General features: G+C 48.6%; 1 protein-coding gene across 1 annotated transcript in view; it reads left to right on the forward strand.

Annotated features, from left to right (window-relative positions):
• Positions 1 to 11,726: 11,726 nt before the first annotated feature.
• Positions 11,727 to 19,687, forward strand: part of ITPKB (inositol-trisphosphate 3-kinase B) — a 66,187-nt gene continuing 58,226 nt past the window's right edge. Inside the window, exons 1-2 of the mRNA XM_030945119.1 lie at positions 11,727 to 11,909; positions 13,289 to 14,357. Coding sequence (XP_030800979.1) covers positions 13,446 to 14,357 — 912 coding nt within the window. The 5' untranslated portion in view covers positions 11,727 to 11,909; positions 13,289 to 13,445. The remainder of the gene's footprint in view (positions 11,910 to 13,288; positions 14,358 to 19,687) is intronic.

A 19,687-nucleotide genomic window follows, 5' to 3' on the forward strand; every position in this document is an offset into this window, starting at 1 on the left:
TAGTTTATTATTCTGAAATAATTCTGATTATTTCAAATGTAAGCAAAATTAATTAAAGGCTTTCAAACCCTGCTGATACTCAGAATTGTTGCAATAATTGTGCATTTATTGATGAAAAAGCTTCCATAATTTTCAGTACTTAAGCATATTAACATAAAATATTTGACTGTAATCTCATCCTTCTGTAATGATTTGGAAAACTGAGTGCTCTAGCAGCTATTCCAGATCCATTTACCTGCAATACAGCTAATGTCTCAATTAAACTAAATCAACCAAAACTCATCAATATTTGGGCTCACAAGTGTGTTATGCACACTTTGAAAATGAAAATTACTTCAAAGACTACCTTCCCAAAGACAGAATTTATCACTGAGGGCGGGTTAGACCAGGTGTGGGCTTTTTAAACCAGTACTTTGTTTGAGACAGAACTTGACAAAGCCCCTGAAGTTTTTAGAAAACTCAAGGCCCAACCTTCCCTTTTTACAACTTATTGTACCAGGCAAATGGTACCATTCACCCCAAGCTTGAGGAAAAAAAGAATCAGAGAACCATTTAAGCATTAAGAGTATATCTATATATTTTGAGGGAGAAAAAGATGAGTAGTCTTTTAATTAATCAGATTTTTAACAGAGAATGAAGTGCAGTACTGACTTCAGGCATTATCTGTCTCTGGTAAAGCTGGTAGATGACATCTCTTAACAAGTGCCAGGCAAATTTTATCAACAGAAAATTGTCCTGTAAGGATCATCATGTTTTTGTCTGGATGTCCAAAAGCTGAGACACATTTTATTTCCTTGTAAATGCAATTGAAATGTGTGTTCATATTGACAGCTTGCATCTGAGGGACTCCAACCTGCTTCCATCCATCTTCCATTTGAAATGAAAATCTATTTGTTCAATTACCTTAGGACACAGAAGCTGCCCCAGCACTATTTTCCCTCCAAAGGAAAAGGGATGAACCCTTGTTTTGTCAGAGCTATAAGGATTCCCTTGGTCCTTGCAGTATATTTTTCTAGGATACATTGCAACTGGAGGTGCTGCTAAGTGTCTTGCCATGGAAGCCAAATTTCCATCAGAGAGCAAACAAGCAGGGAATATGGGAAAACTGAGGCATGGAGTGTTACATTTCTGTGAAGAGACTCAGCTGGCCACCAGCCAGCACAGCCATCACTGCAGCTGTTTAGTTAAAAAAAAAGAGAGATAAATGTAATACTTGTTGACAATCTAATGTCAAAGTCTATGATATCACCTGCCTCCAGCTGCTGATTAATCTTGTGAAAGAAATTAGCTTGGACATGAAGGAGTGTGAATCTGGGACAAATAACTGCGTTCAGAAAGGAACGAGGAGGAAAGAACTTACCAAGTGTTTGGTCAAACAATTTATTTCAGAACAGCCCTAACCCCCAATTCTCTCTTTCCCTGTAAAATTTGCTACTAAATCCTCATGGTCTGATTGCACTCCTATCAGATTCAGTCCTTTTACTTCCATAGAATTGCTACAGGTTTCTCCATAAGCAGAACTGTCCATGAGCTTGATGGACTGGAGATGAGAAAATGGCATGGAGGGAACATTAAAACACTGACAATTGAGAAGTTTCAGTGAGGATGAGCAGAGAAGGAGTTGCTGGTGTGTGTCAAGAATTTCAGGGAGGCTTCCTAGGGCGCTTACCACTTCCAGTAGCATGGGCATTTTGTCTCTCACCCTCCTTAGCTCAGCTTCCAGAAGTGTTCCTAAGAGTTCACAGAACTTGTGTATACTTGCCACTTTCCATCCAGGTTGATTTCCCTGGGGGGAAATAGAAATGTGACAGTGCAGGTACTTCAGGGCTTTCAGGTTAGGAGCAGGGAAGTGTAAGAGGCGATGTAACAACCTCTGCGGGTGAGATCACTGTTTAGGCAGGAACTCTGATGGCTGGCTTTTTGTTAGTTGCTAGAGTTCACCTCCTCCTCTCTGGTGGTCTCGAGTGTGCAAAGGAAAGCTTTCTGCAGCAAAATGGAAGCTGATTTGTAGAAGACCAGAGTTTCACCTGGTTATTCTGAAGTCCCTTTCAGTGTCCCCCCAGCAACTCTCATGGAATGACATCCAGGGGAGAGCTTGTTGAGCAGGGCAGTGGTGATGCACTCCATTCTCTGGTTCATCACTGATGCACCACTTTCTAGATTGCTAAGGCAGCCTCCAGCTGTCCTTCTTGGAGCTTTCAAGTCTGAGTACATTCATGTGATGTTTCCTCCAAAACCGGAGCCTTGCCTAACTCAACAGCCTCACATAGGCTCAGTTCCTGCAAATAAATCCAAATTTCCATTTGTCTGACTTCAAAGTCTGTTCCATCCACTGCAATAAATAATCTTAGCCTGCTCCATTTTCCTCTCCATCTCTCCTTGAAGCAATTGAGATGGTAGATCATTCCCTGATGGCCACTCTTGCTGGTGACGCAAATGGCACCCCAGTGGATCCTCTAAGTCTTGTTCAGCCCCATCTATCATCTTAACAGGGAAGAAGAGATGTTAGGAAAACTGTCTCTTAATGAAAGATAGGGCTGTAAAAAAGAAAAATATCTCATTGTTTCAACATTTTGTTCCTTTTAGGAAATGCCACGCATGTAAAACAGAAAGAAACAAACTGGTTGGGGTTTTTTTTGTTGCATTTTTGTTTGTTTGTTTGTTTTTGTTTTAACAGAAAACACTTGCAATCCAGTCCAGAAATGATCTTGAGAAGAGTTACGGAAATTTGCTTGTGTAGCTAAGGAATGAAGTGAGTGTCTCTGCCAAATGATGGGTGTTTCCAGGATACTGTGTCTCCAACCAGAAAGGGTTATTCCAAGGCATTTCTCTGGCAGCTTTTATTAATCTCCCTCGCTCTGAGCCAGAAGACAGGAAGATGTCAGACATCTGTGCTCTTGCACTGTTCCCCTTTTCCTATTCAGGACAAGGCTGCCCTCAGCCAGTGGGAGAGAACGTAAAGGAACTGGCAAAGCTCAAACATTTTGTCAAAGGGAGACACATTTGTAAAGTTAATCCTGGTGCTCTGTCCGGGTGCTCTCTTCCCACCCCTCATAAAACAGCCGTGAAGAAAAACAGTTTCAGTCTGTTCCCAGTGGAGACCAGGACAGCTGCCAGCTTTTCCAGTGCCTCCAGCTGGGGGTGCAGGCTGTGTCCACAGAGGGGGAAGAGACATCAAAGGAGCCACCATCTCTGAGGGCAAAGCTGGCACTGGAGCCAGCAGGGCCTCACCAGCCCTCCTGGTTCTCCCATTTCCATGCTCTCTCTGTCCCACTCACCAGACAAGTCCTGCTCTCTCTGTCCCACTCACCAGACAAGTCCTGCTGTTCTAACCAGCAGGGTGGGCAGAGTGTGGGTGCAGCCCCAGCTGGAGGGAGCTGTGGGAGCTCCCCAGCAGGGAGGAGTTGAGCCTCTCTGCCATGCCCCTCTGCAGCTCCATCTTCTGCCAGCTCTGCCTGGCTCAGGCCAGCCTGGAGTCCTACCTAATTCAGTCTGGAATGCTGCTCTCAAGGACTATGGGAGAATCTGGTTCAGACATCAAAGGCTAAAGTCCCTATAGGTGTGCCCAGAAAGGAGGAGAGCAGAGGGTGCAAAAGGAGTGAAGAACAAGTGGGAAGTAAGTGTTTACTTACATTTCTGCTGAGGACCTGCAGGCCCCACATCTCTCCTCTTCTCCACTTGCTTTTGCATCTCATTAAGTTACTTAAGCAAATGCATGAATTCTCCTGGGAAGAAAAGAGCAGCCAGCTGGAGCTCTGCGGTATCAGTCCCCATCCAGCAGGAAGTGGGGAGAAAATACATAACATTTAGGAACCATTAATGCTGTGGTCTAGCTCATCAGCCCCCATTCAGCAAGATAGGAAATGGATGGTTAATATCTCCCCTCTGGGCCAGTCCTTCATCTTCCCCAGCTGTGGTGTGTCTTTAGTGTCCTCATTTCAAGCAGCCAGACCATGAAATATCTTTCACCTTTTGCAAAGGAAAAGAAGGATTGGGAACCTCTCCCTTGGAGCACAGAGAGTTGAGAAGAGTGGCAAACTTCATGGTGGTGTGAGGGAGCATCCCAGTTCTTGACATCTGTGTTCAAACTCAGGCATCTAAACATTCCTGAGGGTTTAAATTCTTCAGTTTAGTCACACAGAGGTAAAAACTCAAGCTGTAGTGTTGCCTGGTATTAGAGAGCTCATGGCAGTGGAGTGGGAAATGCCAATGACCTGAAACTCTGCAGTGGTGACTTAAAAATCTCAGACAAGTGCCCTCTCAGCACTAAATAACTCTGCAGATCCAGGAGCAACCTGGAAACACCTGAGGGAGGAGGAACTTGTGAACTTGTGACTTGTGACAGTTCTGAAAATATCCTAGGTGGACATGGATGCTGTTCTTTCCATAAGGGCTTTACTTACCTCTAGCTGTTCAGAGGAAAAGCGTGATCCAGCCTGCAGATCTCAGTCTTTCAGGGAAAGATCTTCTTGCTTGAAGCAATTTTATGTGCAAGGGCTGGTGTTTTCCAGTGGCTGCTATAACACAGCTGCTTTGCAGGGTCAGGGGCTGCTGACCTCTGTGATTTGTTGCATAGCAATGAACAGTGCTGCATACAGAAAACAGCACAGATAATACTCTTCTGTCTGGCAACATCCTTTAGGAATATTTTCATAACTCTACTGCTTTAGATATTTAAAGTTAGGAAGAATCGACCCAGACCTGCTGGTTTATTTAACTGTGCTGCACTTGTTCAAAGTTCAGCTTTTTTTCCTTTCAAAGGCATAGGAACAAAGATAAACATCTGTCCATCATAGCAATATTATGGTAAATCCTTAAAATAATTATACTGCAAGCAAAAATAGATTCCTGGAGAAAAACAAATTATTTAAAATTAAATGGCTACAGCTCAGTATGAACTTTAAAATTATTAATCATGTCTTCTTCAGTGCCTTCTCTCTCCCAGTTCTTCAAAACACAGCTATCACTCATTACAGAGTGGAAACTTGGACAGCATTTCTTGTGATTCCATGCTCATCTCATCCCTAAAAGGTGCAGTGGAATCTCACAGCCCCTTCATATACTACTAATTCCAAAAAAGTCTATGTGACACACACTGCTCACTTGGAAAACAGCCTGTCTTTTCCCTGCTGGGATTGTAGCTATCTCAAATAAATGAAAAGCTGCACAATTATGGCTGTGTGGTCACAGTCTAGTGGAATAACTGTGACCCATGAATAGAAAAATCTTCTTCAGATAACAAAGCAGTATTTGAGTTCTAATTGTTTTATTCCCTCAGCAACAGACCTGGGTACAACTTTTAGTAGCCTCAAGCCCCAACAGGGAAGGATTCTCCTTTATGGTTTTAGTGAATGTCAGTAAAACTCAACAATACCTATTTGATGTGCTTCTACTGCCTGCAGTTGGGTCTGTGCAAAAAAAGAGAAAACATTTGTGAAAAACACCAATCATTTGGTTTTAAAATTTTAAAAGTTTAATGGTAATAAAACGGTTATAAAAATAGTAATACAATTAGAGTAATAAAATTCAGACAATTTGGATTAGGACAATATGAGACAATAGAAACAAAGAGTTAAGGACAGTCCAGGTACCTTTTTCTGGGCAGCACAAGCCCAAAAAAAGACACACATAAACAGAGGATTAATCCTTAAAAGCAATGGCCTGCTGCATATTCATACACCTCATACATGATGCATAAATTCCATTCAAACACAGGATTCTGTCTGGTCATCGTCAGCTTCTTCCTCTGAATCCTAACAGTGCCTTCAAGGCAGGAAGAAGTTTGTTTCTTCTGATAATGGAGCAATAAATTCTTTTTCTCTGAAAGTTTTAGGTGTCCTGTGGCTGCTATCTCACTGCGAATCCTCTCTTTAAAAGAAGTCTCCTACATAGCATAGTTTCTATTTTAACATTTTTTATAACCTAAAACTCTATTTAACTCAGTACTTAAGAGAATTAACACAGCATTACTTTCTAACACAACACATGTAATATTCATTTTAATGTTTGCGAAAAGCCAATCATAAAATACATGCGTTTTTCACACATTTATTCCGTATCATGAGTTAGCCCCCAAACTTGCACATGTTTGTATTCCTATTATCTGCAAATAGCAATCTGTGAGCCAAAGTGCCTGTACAGAGCCCAGAGGACCACAGCTGTGGCACACACCAGCTGCAAAGCTGGGCTCTTCCCTGGAATCCAGAGAAAACAGGAAGGGTGGCACTGAAACTGCTGGCCATACCCAGACATAAAACCCAAGCTTTCACATCAGCCCTTCACATCCTCACCCTGGGGAGTTTACCAGCTGAGGGAAAGGTACCACAGCCATATGTGCATTGCATCAAGAGGAAATGTCATATCCTGTGCTTGTTCAAGAGTTCCTAAACATTCTTGCCTATACTGTGTGTACATAACTCCTTGTTAGACTAATGCACGATGCATAACATTTTCCATACATACATCTCAATGTCTTGAGCTCTGTAACAGTTCTCTGAAGTACAGCTGCAAATCCTGAAGCCTGTGAGGCAAACTGATGTTCGTGGCTCAGCACTACAGCTCTGCATATGCGTGCTGGGCATTGTGAAAAACGCCAATCACTTGTTTTTAAAATTTTTAAAGTTTAATAGTAATAAAATGGTTATAAAAATAGTAATACAATTAGAGTAATAATAATTTGGACAATTTGGATTAGGACAATATGAGGCAATAGAAACAAAGAGTTACAGACAGTCCAGGTACCTTTTTCTGGGCAGCACAAGCCCGAAAAAGTTAACAAAGGATTAACCATTAAAAGCAACAGCCTGTTGCATATTCATACACCTCATCCATGATGCATAAATTCGATTCAAACACAGGATTCTGTCTGGTCAGTGTCAACTTCTTCCTCTGAATCCTAACAGCATTGTCCTGCCTGAGCGAGGCAGGAAGAAGTTCGGTTCTCCTGATAATGGAGCAATAAATTTCCTTTCTCTGAAAGATTTAGGTGTCCTGTGGCTGCTATCTCAGTACAAGTCCTTTCTTTAGAAAAGTATCTTACATAGCATAATTTCTATTTTAACATTATGTTATAACCCTAAACTGTATTTAACACACCACTTAAGAGAATTAATACACCATTACTTTCTAACACAACACATATAATATTCATTTCAATATCTGTGAAAAGCCCATCATAAAATACGCATTTTCCACAGGCATGGACACGTGGTATGTACACATCCCTTCCCTCAAGGCCCCCAGATGTGCATTAGCCTTCAGGCAGGTCACAGACACCGAGTCCCCAGAAGGGACACAGGGTGTCCCAGTCCATCCTGCCTGCTCTGCAGGTGGGCAGTGCCCTCATTGCTCAGCCCCAGGGCACAGCAGGGGCAGAGCCTGGGATCTTTGGGATCTTTGGCTGCCTTTCCTGGCTGTGCTGAGCTGTAGTCTCAGTCTTGCTGCAGCACAGGGCGAGGCTCAGCCAGGAATGCGTGGAGGAGGCTCCCAGGGAACAAAACTGGTTCCTTTGTGCTCTGGGAGGACGTGCAAGCTCAGGCAGATGTAGGTGCAGTACAGAGTGCCCTAAATCACAGTGACTTGCTACAGGTGTCTTTGCAGAGCCCTGTGTTCTTGTTCCCTGAACAGGAGCTGGCACAGGGAATATTAACCAGTTAATTCTGCCATTACGTGTGTTCTTGTGGGATAGCGGGAAGGGAGGAGATGACTGGATAACCCAGCTCAGAGGGCACTGGGAGCTGGGAGAACCAGCTTCTTTCTGACCTGTTTCACCACTGAAGGAAGGCAAAAGGTGCAAGATCAGCATCCAGAGGCCTTTTCTCAGTGACATTCACTGTCTCCTCTGCCAGCCCAGACAGGGCAGATGTGTGCCATGCCTGTGACAGCCACCTGCCTGAACAGAGACAATTCTCAGCACACAATTCAGTGTTCTGTTTTCACTTGTGTCTTCTGTGGGTCTTTTTCTTGTAAAATGTTAGCCAGATTTATTCTCTGTCATGCTGGCATGAACACAAAGTCAATCTGTTGACTGTAGAATTACTCTGCATTTATCCATTAATTTCTATATTTTGCATAAGCCTAAGATTCAACTCACTGGTGAGGAAATGCTGTCAGACACTGACTTCCACTGCAAGGGGGCTGATGGTCCTGATGCTGGATGGGATGAACAGTGACAGTCTAGACAACTCATCTTTGAAACACAGGGAAGGCTGTCTTGCCCAACCAGTCCAAAACATGACAGAGATTAATAATTTTTAAAATGAATCTTGTAGTAAAGAAAGAATGGATTGAGGAGGGTACTTGAGGATTGTAGTTGTTTTTTAACTAAGTTTTTATGATTTTTTTTCTGTTTTGTTTTTACAACTGGATTGATTGTGGTCCATCTAGCTTTATAATGCAGCCTACACCATATTAATTATGTGTCTTCAAGGATTCAAGTGATTACAATGACCATGCAAGTATTTTCCCCCTCTCCACAGAAGGAGGTATTTCTGCAGTACAGGATCTTGTTTCAGTAGGTGTTTCGGGTTTGGTTTTTTTTCTGTTATTTTAGTTTGGACTGGGGAAGAGGTTCTTCTTCAGTACATGCTGACCAGGACCTCAACTCCATGGGAAGAGAGTGCATAAAATAGCAAATGGCAGCTCTAGCTGTGCTTGAGAGGGTCACCAGCACTGAACTGATCCCCTGCTCCTCCCACTGGATGCCACTTGGCAGGGCTGCCCCATCACTCCTACAAAAAGCCTCCCCCCTGCAGTGATCAGCAGCCCCAGCACAGCTGAGCCACCCTTGCTGCTCATGGGACACATTCAGGACAACTAATTTTCCATGAAACATGGTAATTAACGTGTCTCCCTTCGAGTACACAGAGGTGCTGGAGGCCACTAACTTTGACAGCTGTGGAATTTCTTTCCCTGAATGCCTCTTAGCCAGTGTGTCAGTGGGAGATGTTACACTGTTAGGACAGCTCCATGCCCTTCCCTAAGTGTCTGTCCTCACTTTATTTCAGGCTAAATATATTCTGCAGTGCGTATGTGCCCCTCCCAAGTGGAAGATCCTGTTCATTTTAATGGCTCCACTGCCTTGAATAAGGACAAGACAAAAGTTGGCTGGATCAACTGTTTGCCCTAACCCAGCCTGTTTCAGTATCCTTAAGCACTGTAATGATTTTCTTTGGAAGCAGGAAGCATAAATTTAAATTAAGAACATAGCTTAAGGAGAAGCAAGATCTTTTAACACCCAGCACTGGAGTTTTACTTGAAGAATGTGCACTGAGAGAGTCAGAGTGGAACGATCTTTTTGTTCTCTTTGTACGGCACCTAAGGCAGCGCTGCCAAAGCCACAGAGGAGGCTCCTCAGCAACATCAAGTAACTACAGCAGTACTAGTGCCCAGGGTCTGTGTCTGTGAAAGCAACTTTTCTCTTCTCTTGCTTCCATCCTTGTCCCTGGATTGGACTAGCAACCTGTATCGGTTGTGTTTTCCATTTAGGCTGACCTCAAACACTTGGTTTCCCCTTGATTGGAAACAAGTGTGCTGAAAGCTGTCTGCTCTTTCTTCACTACACAATGTGGACTGCTGCCTGGCTCCTGTCTGGAAACAATTATTTCCCTCATGTACCTACTGCTTCTGAACACTCAAAGACTTATCCCTAGACATTCTTTTCCTTTTTGCACTTTTATTTGCCCCTTCCTTTATAAACAGAACTTGTCATTGTGTGTAATGCTCACAGAACAGCTCCAGCTCTGTGACTTGACAAAATTGCTGCCATGTTTTAAGGCCAGGTCTCCCTTGAGAGAATTTTGTATCTGTAAACGTGCCATAGTGAATTCACCATTCCTTTGTCTCTTCTGAGAGGATGAATTTTTGATGATGTTTGAATTTGTGGGACTTAAAGAAAGGGTGGGACTTCAGGCACACATTGTGGTTACAGTGGTGTAAATATTCTTCAACAATCCCAAAGAATGGCCAAAACATCCACACACAGATGTGCAGTAATGCCTCCAAGTATTTGCAGATGCTATCAGCATAGCATAATGCAGCTGTTTTAAAAAGGAACTTACCTGTTTATCGGCCTGTATTCCTGGATTTATTCTTTCTTTCAAAAGTTCCTACTTTTTGATGTGTGTATGCAGACACGAGGGAATGTGAGCAACAGATGATCAGAATCTGCAGATATTTGCACACAGGGGTAAGCTTATGCCATGAATAGTGCCATTATACTGAGCAGGGTCACTTTTCTCAGAGATTGATCTCATACTTTATTTCACAAAGACTGGTTCCCGACTAAGCACAGACTGCGAGGAAACTAACTGGAGTGGAAAGAGTCTATAAATTTCTTTTCCTGCACTGAATTCAAAATAGCGTTTCTCTTACTGGAAAAACAAACATAGGCTCATTTTGGGTGTCTCTGTCTGCCTGCCTGTGGGATTGGTAGTCCACACCTTCTGCCAATTCGGAGACCTCTCTGCCCCCGTTTATGCTCTAGAGGTTATGTCTTAATTACAGAAAAGCTGATCTGCTGTGACATCAATTTCCCTCTCTAGGGGAAATTCCTAGCTGTGAAATCCTAGCAGAGGCAAATTGCTGTTCTTTTTTCTTTTTCTCTTTTTTTTTTTTTTTTTCCTTTGGCCAGTCCAGATCAACCCCAAAACTGCCATCTCGGTTTGACCTTGACTACTGCTTTGAGAGTGAATCGGAGAGCCTGCTCTCTCTCCTAAAGTGCTGACGTACAGACAACTATTTCCAATGGGTTATCTTGATACAGAACTCAGGCTGTATCACAGCCAAGAGCCTGCTTCTCCTGCCAAGCAGGACCCGAGCCTGGGGGCTGCAGGGGATGAGAAAGTGCTGCGAATCAAAAAGGACGGGCAGTGTCCTGAACGAGGACACTGCAGCCCTGCCAAAACCTGGGGCAACATCACAGCAAGTCAAAGTCTCTCTAGAGACATGTGGGGGTCATCACTTCCCTTGGGATGTGCTCACCCACAGCCACGCAACCTGGCAGGGAGGGCTTTGTGCCAGCCTCGGGCTCGTGTGAGTGAGATGACCAACACGCGGAGAAGAAGCAGGACCGAGCCGTGGAGCCTGGGGAAGGGGATGCCGGGGGAAATGGCTGTGTCAGTCCGTGCCTTCGAGCCGGCTGCGTGGGGAGGTGGGCGGCCCCAGGCTGCGCGCTGCTGGCGCTGCCGGCGCCACCCGTTGCCTTGACCGCTGTGCCCGGGGAGGGCTCTGGTGGCCGGCAGCGCTGGGGCCGGGATGCGGAGGCGAGCCGGGGATGCCCCCCCGGTGCCGGGGCTGACCGGGCGCTCTGCCGGGCCCGCACCGCACGCCGCGGCCGCGGGTGGAAAATGCCTTGTGTGCCTTGAACCCACAGCCCAGCCACCAAAGCACGGCGACGGTGTTGTTTTTTTTTTTTTTTTTCTTAGTTAACAATGGAAACTTTTTTTTTTCAGTATTTCCCTCCAGCCTGAGCCGAGCGAGAAGAGAAAAAAAAAAAACAAACTTGTTCCGCTGAGTTCAACCCCAGACAGACTCACAACTTCCTTCCTGCTCTCCTACCCCCCTCCCTCCGCTCTCCTCCTCCTCGCCGCTCCTCTCCCTCTCCTCCTCCTCCTCCTCCTGCTCCTGCTCTCTCCGCCTTTCCAGCCGCACCGGGAGCGGGCGCCGGGGCCGCGGCGCGGAGCTGCCCGGAGCCGCCCGGAGCGCGGCGCCCGCGCAGCCTCGGCCCCCGCGGCGCGAGGGGCAGAGCCCGGCGCGGCCGGCCCGCCCCGGGGCGAGGAGAGGCGCTCGGGGCCGCGGAGGGAGCGGGAGTCCCGGCAGCCCCACGGCGATGGTTTCGGCAGCGCCCCGCGGCCGCCGGCGGGCGCTGCCGGGCGGCGCGCACTGAGGGCGGGCGCGGATCCCGAGCCCAGGTAAGCAGCGGAGAGGGGGAAAGGCGGGGGGGTCGCGGCCGCCCCTCCGCCGGGAGATGTCCGGCAGCAGCGGCGGGGGCGGTGCGGGGGCCAGCCGGGCCCCGCGGGGAGGAAGGGGCGAGCTGGGGGCGGGCACAGGGGCAGAGTGCTGCCCCGGGCTGTCCCGCACCCGAAGCGTGGCCGAGCACCTTGTGCCGGTGCTCGCTTTGGCAGTCGAGCCGGAGTGCTGGGAGCTGTGCCGGGGATTCCTGCAAAGAGTGGCTGTCCGCGCTGCCCGGGCTCTGCTGAGCCTCGCACTGCCTGCAAGCAGTGCCTGGAGGGATGGGAAGCCCTTTGGTCACACCATCAGCTGGGGCTGCGCTTGGACTTGAGGACATTTACCTGCCAGGAGCCTCCCAGGGATACCGCTGATAGCATCGCACACGAGTGCTTCCAGAGGCGTGTACACCCATAGCCAGAGTTAGCGCACTGTGTGTAAACAAGTTTGTACTCTCATGTGGGCAGTGTGTTTGTGCAGATCTCAGGAGCGCCCATGCCCCGGCATGGGATGGGGACTGCAGCTCCAGGGCACATGGAGCAAACAGGAGATGATGGAAAGCACACTGACATGCACAGGGGCACAGAGAGCCACTTCCGAAAGCAGAGCCTCTCTCACGTGTGTACGCAGTCACACACTCGCCACAACAAACAGCACTGCACATCTCTGCTTGTGGGCTTCCAGGCTGTGACTTGGAGGCATTTGCAGGCTGCAATGTCCCGCACAGCAGATATGCACAGGGAAGGCACATTTAGCCAGGGCGTTCATGGAGATGTGCAAAGTCCTCTTGTTGTACATGGTAACTTACGGGACTAATTGGAGAAGTGACCCTGTACCATACAAAACAGTGCAAGCAGGGAGACGTCCCATGTATCATATAACATAAATCCATTCCTGAGACTTGGTCTTGCTATAGGTGACAGACTGAAGGGTGGCAAATTTAAGTTGTTTGGAGTTTTTTATCTTCCTTTAGAAAATGCCAGGTTTTGGGGCGAGCACTTGAAAGCTGCCAACTTTCAGTTCACACCAGTTCGCTGTAATTCTCTTATTCTGTTGTGGGAATGGGTGCTGGCTGTGTGTCCTCTTGGACACTGCTGCTGCAGCCGTGTCGACAGGCAACCTAGAGAGCGGGCAGGGAAGGCAGGGAAGAGGGGAAACAGCCGCAAACCTGACTTCCCTTTCCCCTCAGATCCTTCTGGTGGCTGGCCCGTGTCCCCACGGGTGGCACACTGGGCGTGCATGCAGGTGGGAGGGAAGGGAAGAGTCTGGCACGCCGTGTGCCCAGCTGCATGGTGAGCTGAGGGAGGGCACAGAACTACTCTCACTGCTTTTCTCTTCTCAGCCGTGCCGTTTTATGGAGCTGCGGGCCAGCAGGGCCAGCCCAGCTCCCCGTTCTCCTGCTGGCCATGCTGCTGCTCCCGTCGTGCAGAGAGCCCCGCAGAGCCTGAGCGCCGAGGCGGCAGTGGCGACGGCCCCCCTGTGCTCCCCGGCTGACTACTATGGCCGTGTACTGCTATGCGCTCAATAGCTTGGTGATGATGAATAGCAACAGCGAGGTGACAAGCGGCGGGAGCAAGACGCCGCCTCCTCCCGGACAAGTGCTGCCCAGGGGTCCGGAGACGCCCGGCAGCTGCCGCTCGCTCCCCGTCTTCAGCCAGGCCCCGGTGCCGCCCCGCTCCCCGCGCTGTGGGCCCGCTTTCCTGTTCCCCCTGCCTGACGAGCCCCTGAGGCAGCCGGGCGGCCCCGTGGGGCGGCGGGGCAGCCGGGGCGAGGAGGGACAGCCAGGGCCGCCCATGGCACGGCAGCTCCAGCGGGAGCTGCACAACGTGCAGGTGAACCAGAAAGTGGGGCTCTTCGAGGCACACATCCAGGCGCACAGCTCCGCTGCCCAGCCGCCCCGCAGCCCCCGGCTGGCCCGGCCCCGTCCGGCCAGCCCCACCACGGCGCCGGCGGTGGCACTCGGGACTGCACCCCGGCCCCGAGCCCTCGGAGAGAGCGAGGCCCCCGATGCTGGTGGGGGACAGCTTTGTCTGAGCGCTGCAGAGCCCGCCAGGAGGCCGAGGATGGCGGTGGAGCTGGCAGAGAGCAGCAGCCCCCTGGAGCAGTCCGGGCCGGCAGCACGGCAGGAGGAGGTGGTGGTGGTTCCCACAGGACTGAAGGGCCAGCACCCAGCCATCGGTGGGAGCATCCCTGCTGTCATTGTCACAGACCTGGGGGGCCCGGAGGAGGAGGCGGGCGCCGTGCCCCCTGGCAGCCTGCCCGTCCGGAAGCTCTCATCGTCCTCTGCGTCTTCCACTGGCTTCTCCTCGTCCTGGGAGGAGTCTGAGGAGGACATCTCCAGTGACCCCGAGCGCACCCTGGACCAGACCCCCGCCTTCCTGCAGACCCTGGACCAGCAGAAGCCCCGAGTGGTGAGTCCTGCAGCCGCCCTGGGGAGGTGGGGTGAAGGGTGGCGGCGTCCCTGCTCCAAGGCACGGCTGCAGCAGCAGGGCACAGGTCTGCTGCAGCAGAGTTCTGCAGAGAAACTTTACACTTGCTCAGTGCTGCTTGCCTTCCCTCACATGAAAAGCTTTCAGATTTGGAAGAAGGGTTCCTAGCTGGAAAATCCTCTCACGAGAGAGTAGTGGTACCTGTTTCATTGTGCAGAGTCCTTGCAGAGCTTCCCTGGTGCTGCAGAGCTGCTTAAAATACATCCATGGACTGCAGCCTTCTGCTGACATGTGGTTACGAGCCTCAGTTTTTCCTCAGCACAGCTTCCCTGGGTGCTGGAGGTTTCCCATGGTTCACATGAGCCTGAGGGAGAATTTATTTCCTCCCTGGAGTTGAAACTGTGTGGGCCAACTGTCTGTTCAGGTTTACAGTGATGCCCATCACCACAGTGTCTCTGTGTCTTTCACACAGAAGCAAAATGTTCTAGAATTTCTGGTAATTCCCCTTTTGAATAATACTTCTTGGTTGTGGGGCATCTTATATTTTAGGTAAGCGTATTTTTATTAGGTATTTATATTAAGTTCATTTGTTTCAGGATCTTTGTTGTGAAGCTGGTTGTGAGGCTTAAGGCGAGAGAAAACATCGCCTTAGTTGATTTGTGTTACCCTTAGAGAAGAAAGGTCTCCTCAGAGAGGAGAGCTCTGAGGCATTCTCCGAAGGCATGAGACAGTCATGGGATTTGTTGTGTCACTAGGGGAGTTCATTGCATGTGTGAGTGCATCACACAGAGCCTGCTTTGCTCTGAGCTGTCACACCAGTTGTCCAGAGGGCTTTGAACCACTTTAACCCAGGGCAGGGCACCCATCACGAGGCTCTCCAGCCAGCACATGGTCTCTGCTCTCATCCAGCTCTGAGACATTCCATTGATTTGAGCCCGGCACTGGAGCATCCCACTGACAAACCTTGAAACATACTGGACAACCCAGTGGCTCCTTAGTTTAAAGAATTTAACCAAGGCTCATGAACTTTCAATGATGTATTTCACTATATTTAATTTCCTGTAGACACATGGTGGTGAAACTCCCGCTAAACACAATGACACAAGGAAAACTAGTGCAGGGGAACATCTAAGTGAAGGCATCAGACTTGGAAGAACTGAGACTGTGGTTTGTAAGACACTCAGCAGGCTGAAATAAGTATCTTTTCTTTTGTACTCCTTTTGTCCTATTCCAAGAATCCAGGCTTGGTTCTGCTCAGGATGGAGCAGCAGCTGACTAAAAGCAGTTAACAAAGTTATGAGTCTGTAGTTCATCGTGTTTGCAGACAGTTCTGTATTTTGGGGCTCTCAGCTGATGAATCAGCTTGTTCCCTTTGGGAGCTGCTACAATCCCTCTGCTGATTAAATTCTGCTGGTTTTATGTGCATGAGCTGTAGTAATCTCTGCTCCATTCTCTGCGCTAATGACTGTTCCTAGTGCCAGATCCCACTGATTTGCTGCTGAAAGCAGTTCATTGATGGGCAGAAGCATGCCTGATGCTCCTGTGGAAAGCTTCCTGGAGCCTCAGGCTGACTCTGCACAACCTCCCGTGGCCTCCATGAGCTCAGCCAGGCCGGCAGTGGCTCAGCAGTGAACAGGCAAGGCTCATTTGTATTGCTAAAAGCTCTGGATGGGAGCGAGCTCAGATCAGGTCTAAGATCAGAGTAACTGCTGGGCTCCATGGGACTGCTCAGGCTAAAAGAGATGAAGATGTGGTCCAAAATGTGTCAGGCAGCCTAAGGAGGTGCACTTGATTTTGTGTTTCAGTGCTGGAGTCTCAGCAGGGGCAGCAAGGCTAATTTACAATGATACTTTCCACTGGGCTCCACAGGTCCCATGCAGGGCTGATCACTGACTCTGGCAGGTTATAGTCAACTTCTCAGCAGGATCATGTGCAAATGCCCAGTAATTCAAAATTGATTTCATATAAATAACACCCAGCTTTGTGTACTGGTTGGCAATATCTTGTAAATCCATCACGACAGCAGAAGGCAGCTACTGAAGCAGTGTCAGGTTGCACACTCATTTGTTTTCATGAACTCACTGTTTCCTTTCAACAACGCACACGGTCTGGAAATGAGTTGTGTAATGAGGGAGAATGTGTGAGAAGCTCTCTCCACAACTCGTGCTTTTAGTCAAATCCTGGGAGATCTCAGCCCAGAGAAACCAAGGTGCCTCTGGGTGCCTGTGGGTTGAGTAGATGAACACAGGGCAGGCAGAGAGCCCTGCCTGTCTGCACTGGGCACTGCTGGCACAGGGGAGGCTCTTGTACCTGCAGGAGAGGTAATGAGGAGCAGCAGGAAAGCAGTTCCTGCTGCAGATACAGTCTGTGCTGCACATCTCACATAGCATGTTTACAGATTTGATAAACAGCAGGCCTGCTCCTGCCCTTCCTTTTTGGAGGCTGTCTGGTTTAGCAAATCTGTTAGGGATGTCCGGCGGCCTATTGTAGTTCCTCCCGACATCCCGGGGAAACAGGCACATCCCTCCGGCTGGCATGGACTCGTCCTCCATTTGTGCTGCAGGTAGGAAACTTTGTTTGTGTTCAGGCCTGAAAATTGGCCAGTGAGAAAATCATGTTGCCAAGTGCAAGGGAAGGAGGTATTGTGGCCACAATTTTGGACGCCGTGACCCGGAGCAGCTCTGTGAGTGAAACGGGCTCTATGTCTGTTCATTGAAACAGTTTTGCTCAGTGCCCTGCCACGCTGGTTGCAGACTTGTGAAGTGCAGTAAGAGCAACGTGACGTTTTGCTGTTTAATTGCAAATCTACTTAAGGTCTGAGTAAACTTCCACGTAAGGGCTTCTGCCGCTGTGGCTTTCCCCGGGCTGTGGGCTGCTGCCGGAGAAACCCCATGCTTGTTTGTTGATGGTTTCAGAGACACTCGAGCGATTGCACCTCTGGGGCTGTGTGGGAGGGACGGGCTGTCCGGGCAGCACCTTGGGATGGGGACATTGTGGTTTGGAAATGCCACAGGGGAGCACGCTGTGCACACTCCTGTGACCAGCACGGGCAGTTTGGGGAAGGAGCTGACCTGAGGCCTCTGCTCACCAACCACCTGAGGCAGGAGGGTGCAGAGACTGCTGGAAGGCACTTGCCTCCATCGCTGTCTCATGCTGAGGGGGAGAATTTCTCCCCTCCTGGCTGATCACACAGGTTGGGTGTGTAGGGAAGGGAGAAGGTGCTCCTTTGTCCCGGGTTCTGAGTGGCACAGGTAGCCTGAAATGGCAGCCCAGTCTCCTGAGGAGATATTGCACCTAAAACAAGATACCTTCTAGCTGTGACTCCCACTGACTTCTCGACTGGAAAAATAGCAGAGTACAAGTTTTGCCATTCTGGGGGCTCTGTTGGCTCTTCCCAAGGAAGAGCTGATAACCAGGATGTACTCTGCAGCAGGAGACTTGTCCCACTCTTGGAAACTGGCTGTGCCCCTTCAGCAAAAGATACTCCAAAGCTGGTCATTAGTGAGTCCTTGTCATTGACCTAAATTCCCTAGTTTGTCAGCTTCTCCAAAACTGGAGACAAAGCAACAGACAAGTGGGGAGAAAGGCAGGAACTGTGCAAGCAAGCACGTACTATAGAAAAATGACATGTTGAGGGGGAAAGGAACCCCTTCCTGGAAAAACAGTGCAAGACACTGCAGTGTTCCTCTTCCTGGCTTTCCCACAGCTGCCGTGGAAACACAAGGATGTACAGCAGAATAGTAATCAAGAGACTTGGTGCTCTGTGAAACTTCTGCTCCTTTCAGCAGGCTGAGTAGATTTCTCAGAATAAGAGACTTCCATCAACCTGTGCAAAATGGCAAGGACTTTTGGAAAAAGCTAACGGCAGTGCTGATGACAGGCATTCTTTTAATTGATTTATTTGTTTGACTCACAATGGCTGTTAATGCAGTCCTGAAAGGAGCCAAGTTTAGATAGGGCCAGTGTCAGCCAAGGGCCTCTGGGACCTTTGCTTATTTCTCTTTGAGATGTTCCCAGGCATAAGCTGACAACAGGAGTCCTGATTTGTTCCTATAAAAATCAATCAAATTAAATGTGCTTTCATTCCCTTTCCAAGCTGTCGCTGTGATCAGGAAGTCTCCCTGTAACAGAAACCATGACCACATGGCTGTGGTGATACATGCAAGCCCTGTGAATATATATCTTTATGCCAAGTGTGTTTATGTGTTTCACTCCTTACTCCCACTGTGTTTGTCCTAAAAGTTCCTAAGCTTATGAGCTTGTGAGTGGTATCTCTGATTTAGTATCAATACAACGCCTGGTGTATTAGTGCCCTGCTGGCTTACTCAGAAGAGCGACTGTTCCTTTAGCAATGCACATCATTGAAAGGGAAGATGCTCAGCACACCTGGTAAGGGATGGAGTCTCCCTGCTGCAGGAAGACCAGGGGGGAGAGGGGAATGAGGTGGGCACCTGTGTGTTTCCCCTTTCAGAGCAGCAGGCTCAGCAGGCCTGGCAGCACGGCGTGTTCTGCCTGCCGGGATGCGATGGGGACACCCCGGCGCTCACAGGGCTGGGCAGAGCTTCAGGCTCTTTGCGGATGGAGGCTGTGCCCTCCACAGACTTCACAAAGCACCACTCCCTATTCCATAGCTAATCCTCTGCCTACTCACGGGACCTGCTCAGGGAATAAGCAGCTTTTTTATGGGCTCCCACCCACGGAGGCCAAGTGAAGATGCTGCCATAACCCAATGAGAGACATATGGTGCTGCTTCAAGTTTGTTTTCATCAGCGCTTTTAGGCTCATTGGGAAGGGTTTCTTCTCTGTGCACATTCTCCATGATTGACAGGGCAGGAATTACATGGCACATAGCAGATCGTTTTCATAGAGGGACTCACTTGCTAGCACAGCTGTTGTCTCTTGCATATTTTGTTTCTCAAAAAAATTTCATGCTGAAAGCATCCATGAAAGTAGCAAAATAAACCTCCTGCCGTAATTCTGAGGTGCAGGAAGAACAAACATTAGGCCCATTATCCTTAGGGTCCCCAGCTCTGGAAAGAGCCAGATTTCCTCCTCTTCTGGTGGGAATTGCAGGATGTCAGGAGCTTGCCTGTTTGGATCCTTTGGATGGAAAACTGAACGTCCGCAGAGCGAATTTCATGGATCAGTGGAAACTTCAGAGTTTTGTCTTCGCCTTTTTAGAGGCTTGCAATGACAAAACCCAAACTGTAGTCAGCACCTGTCTCATGTTTTCCATATGATTTCTATAATGTGTTAGGACAGATTTGCATGTGAAGAAAACATTATTGCAGCACTGAGTTCTCACGTGCCAT

This window comes from Camarhynchus parvulus, chromosome 3, assembly GCF_901933205.1.
Source record: "Camarhynchus parvulus chromosome 3, STF_HiC, whole genome shotgun sequence".
NCBI lineage: Eukaryota > Metazoa > Chordata > Aves > Passeriformes > Thraupidae > Camarhynchus > Camarhynchus parvulus.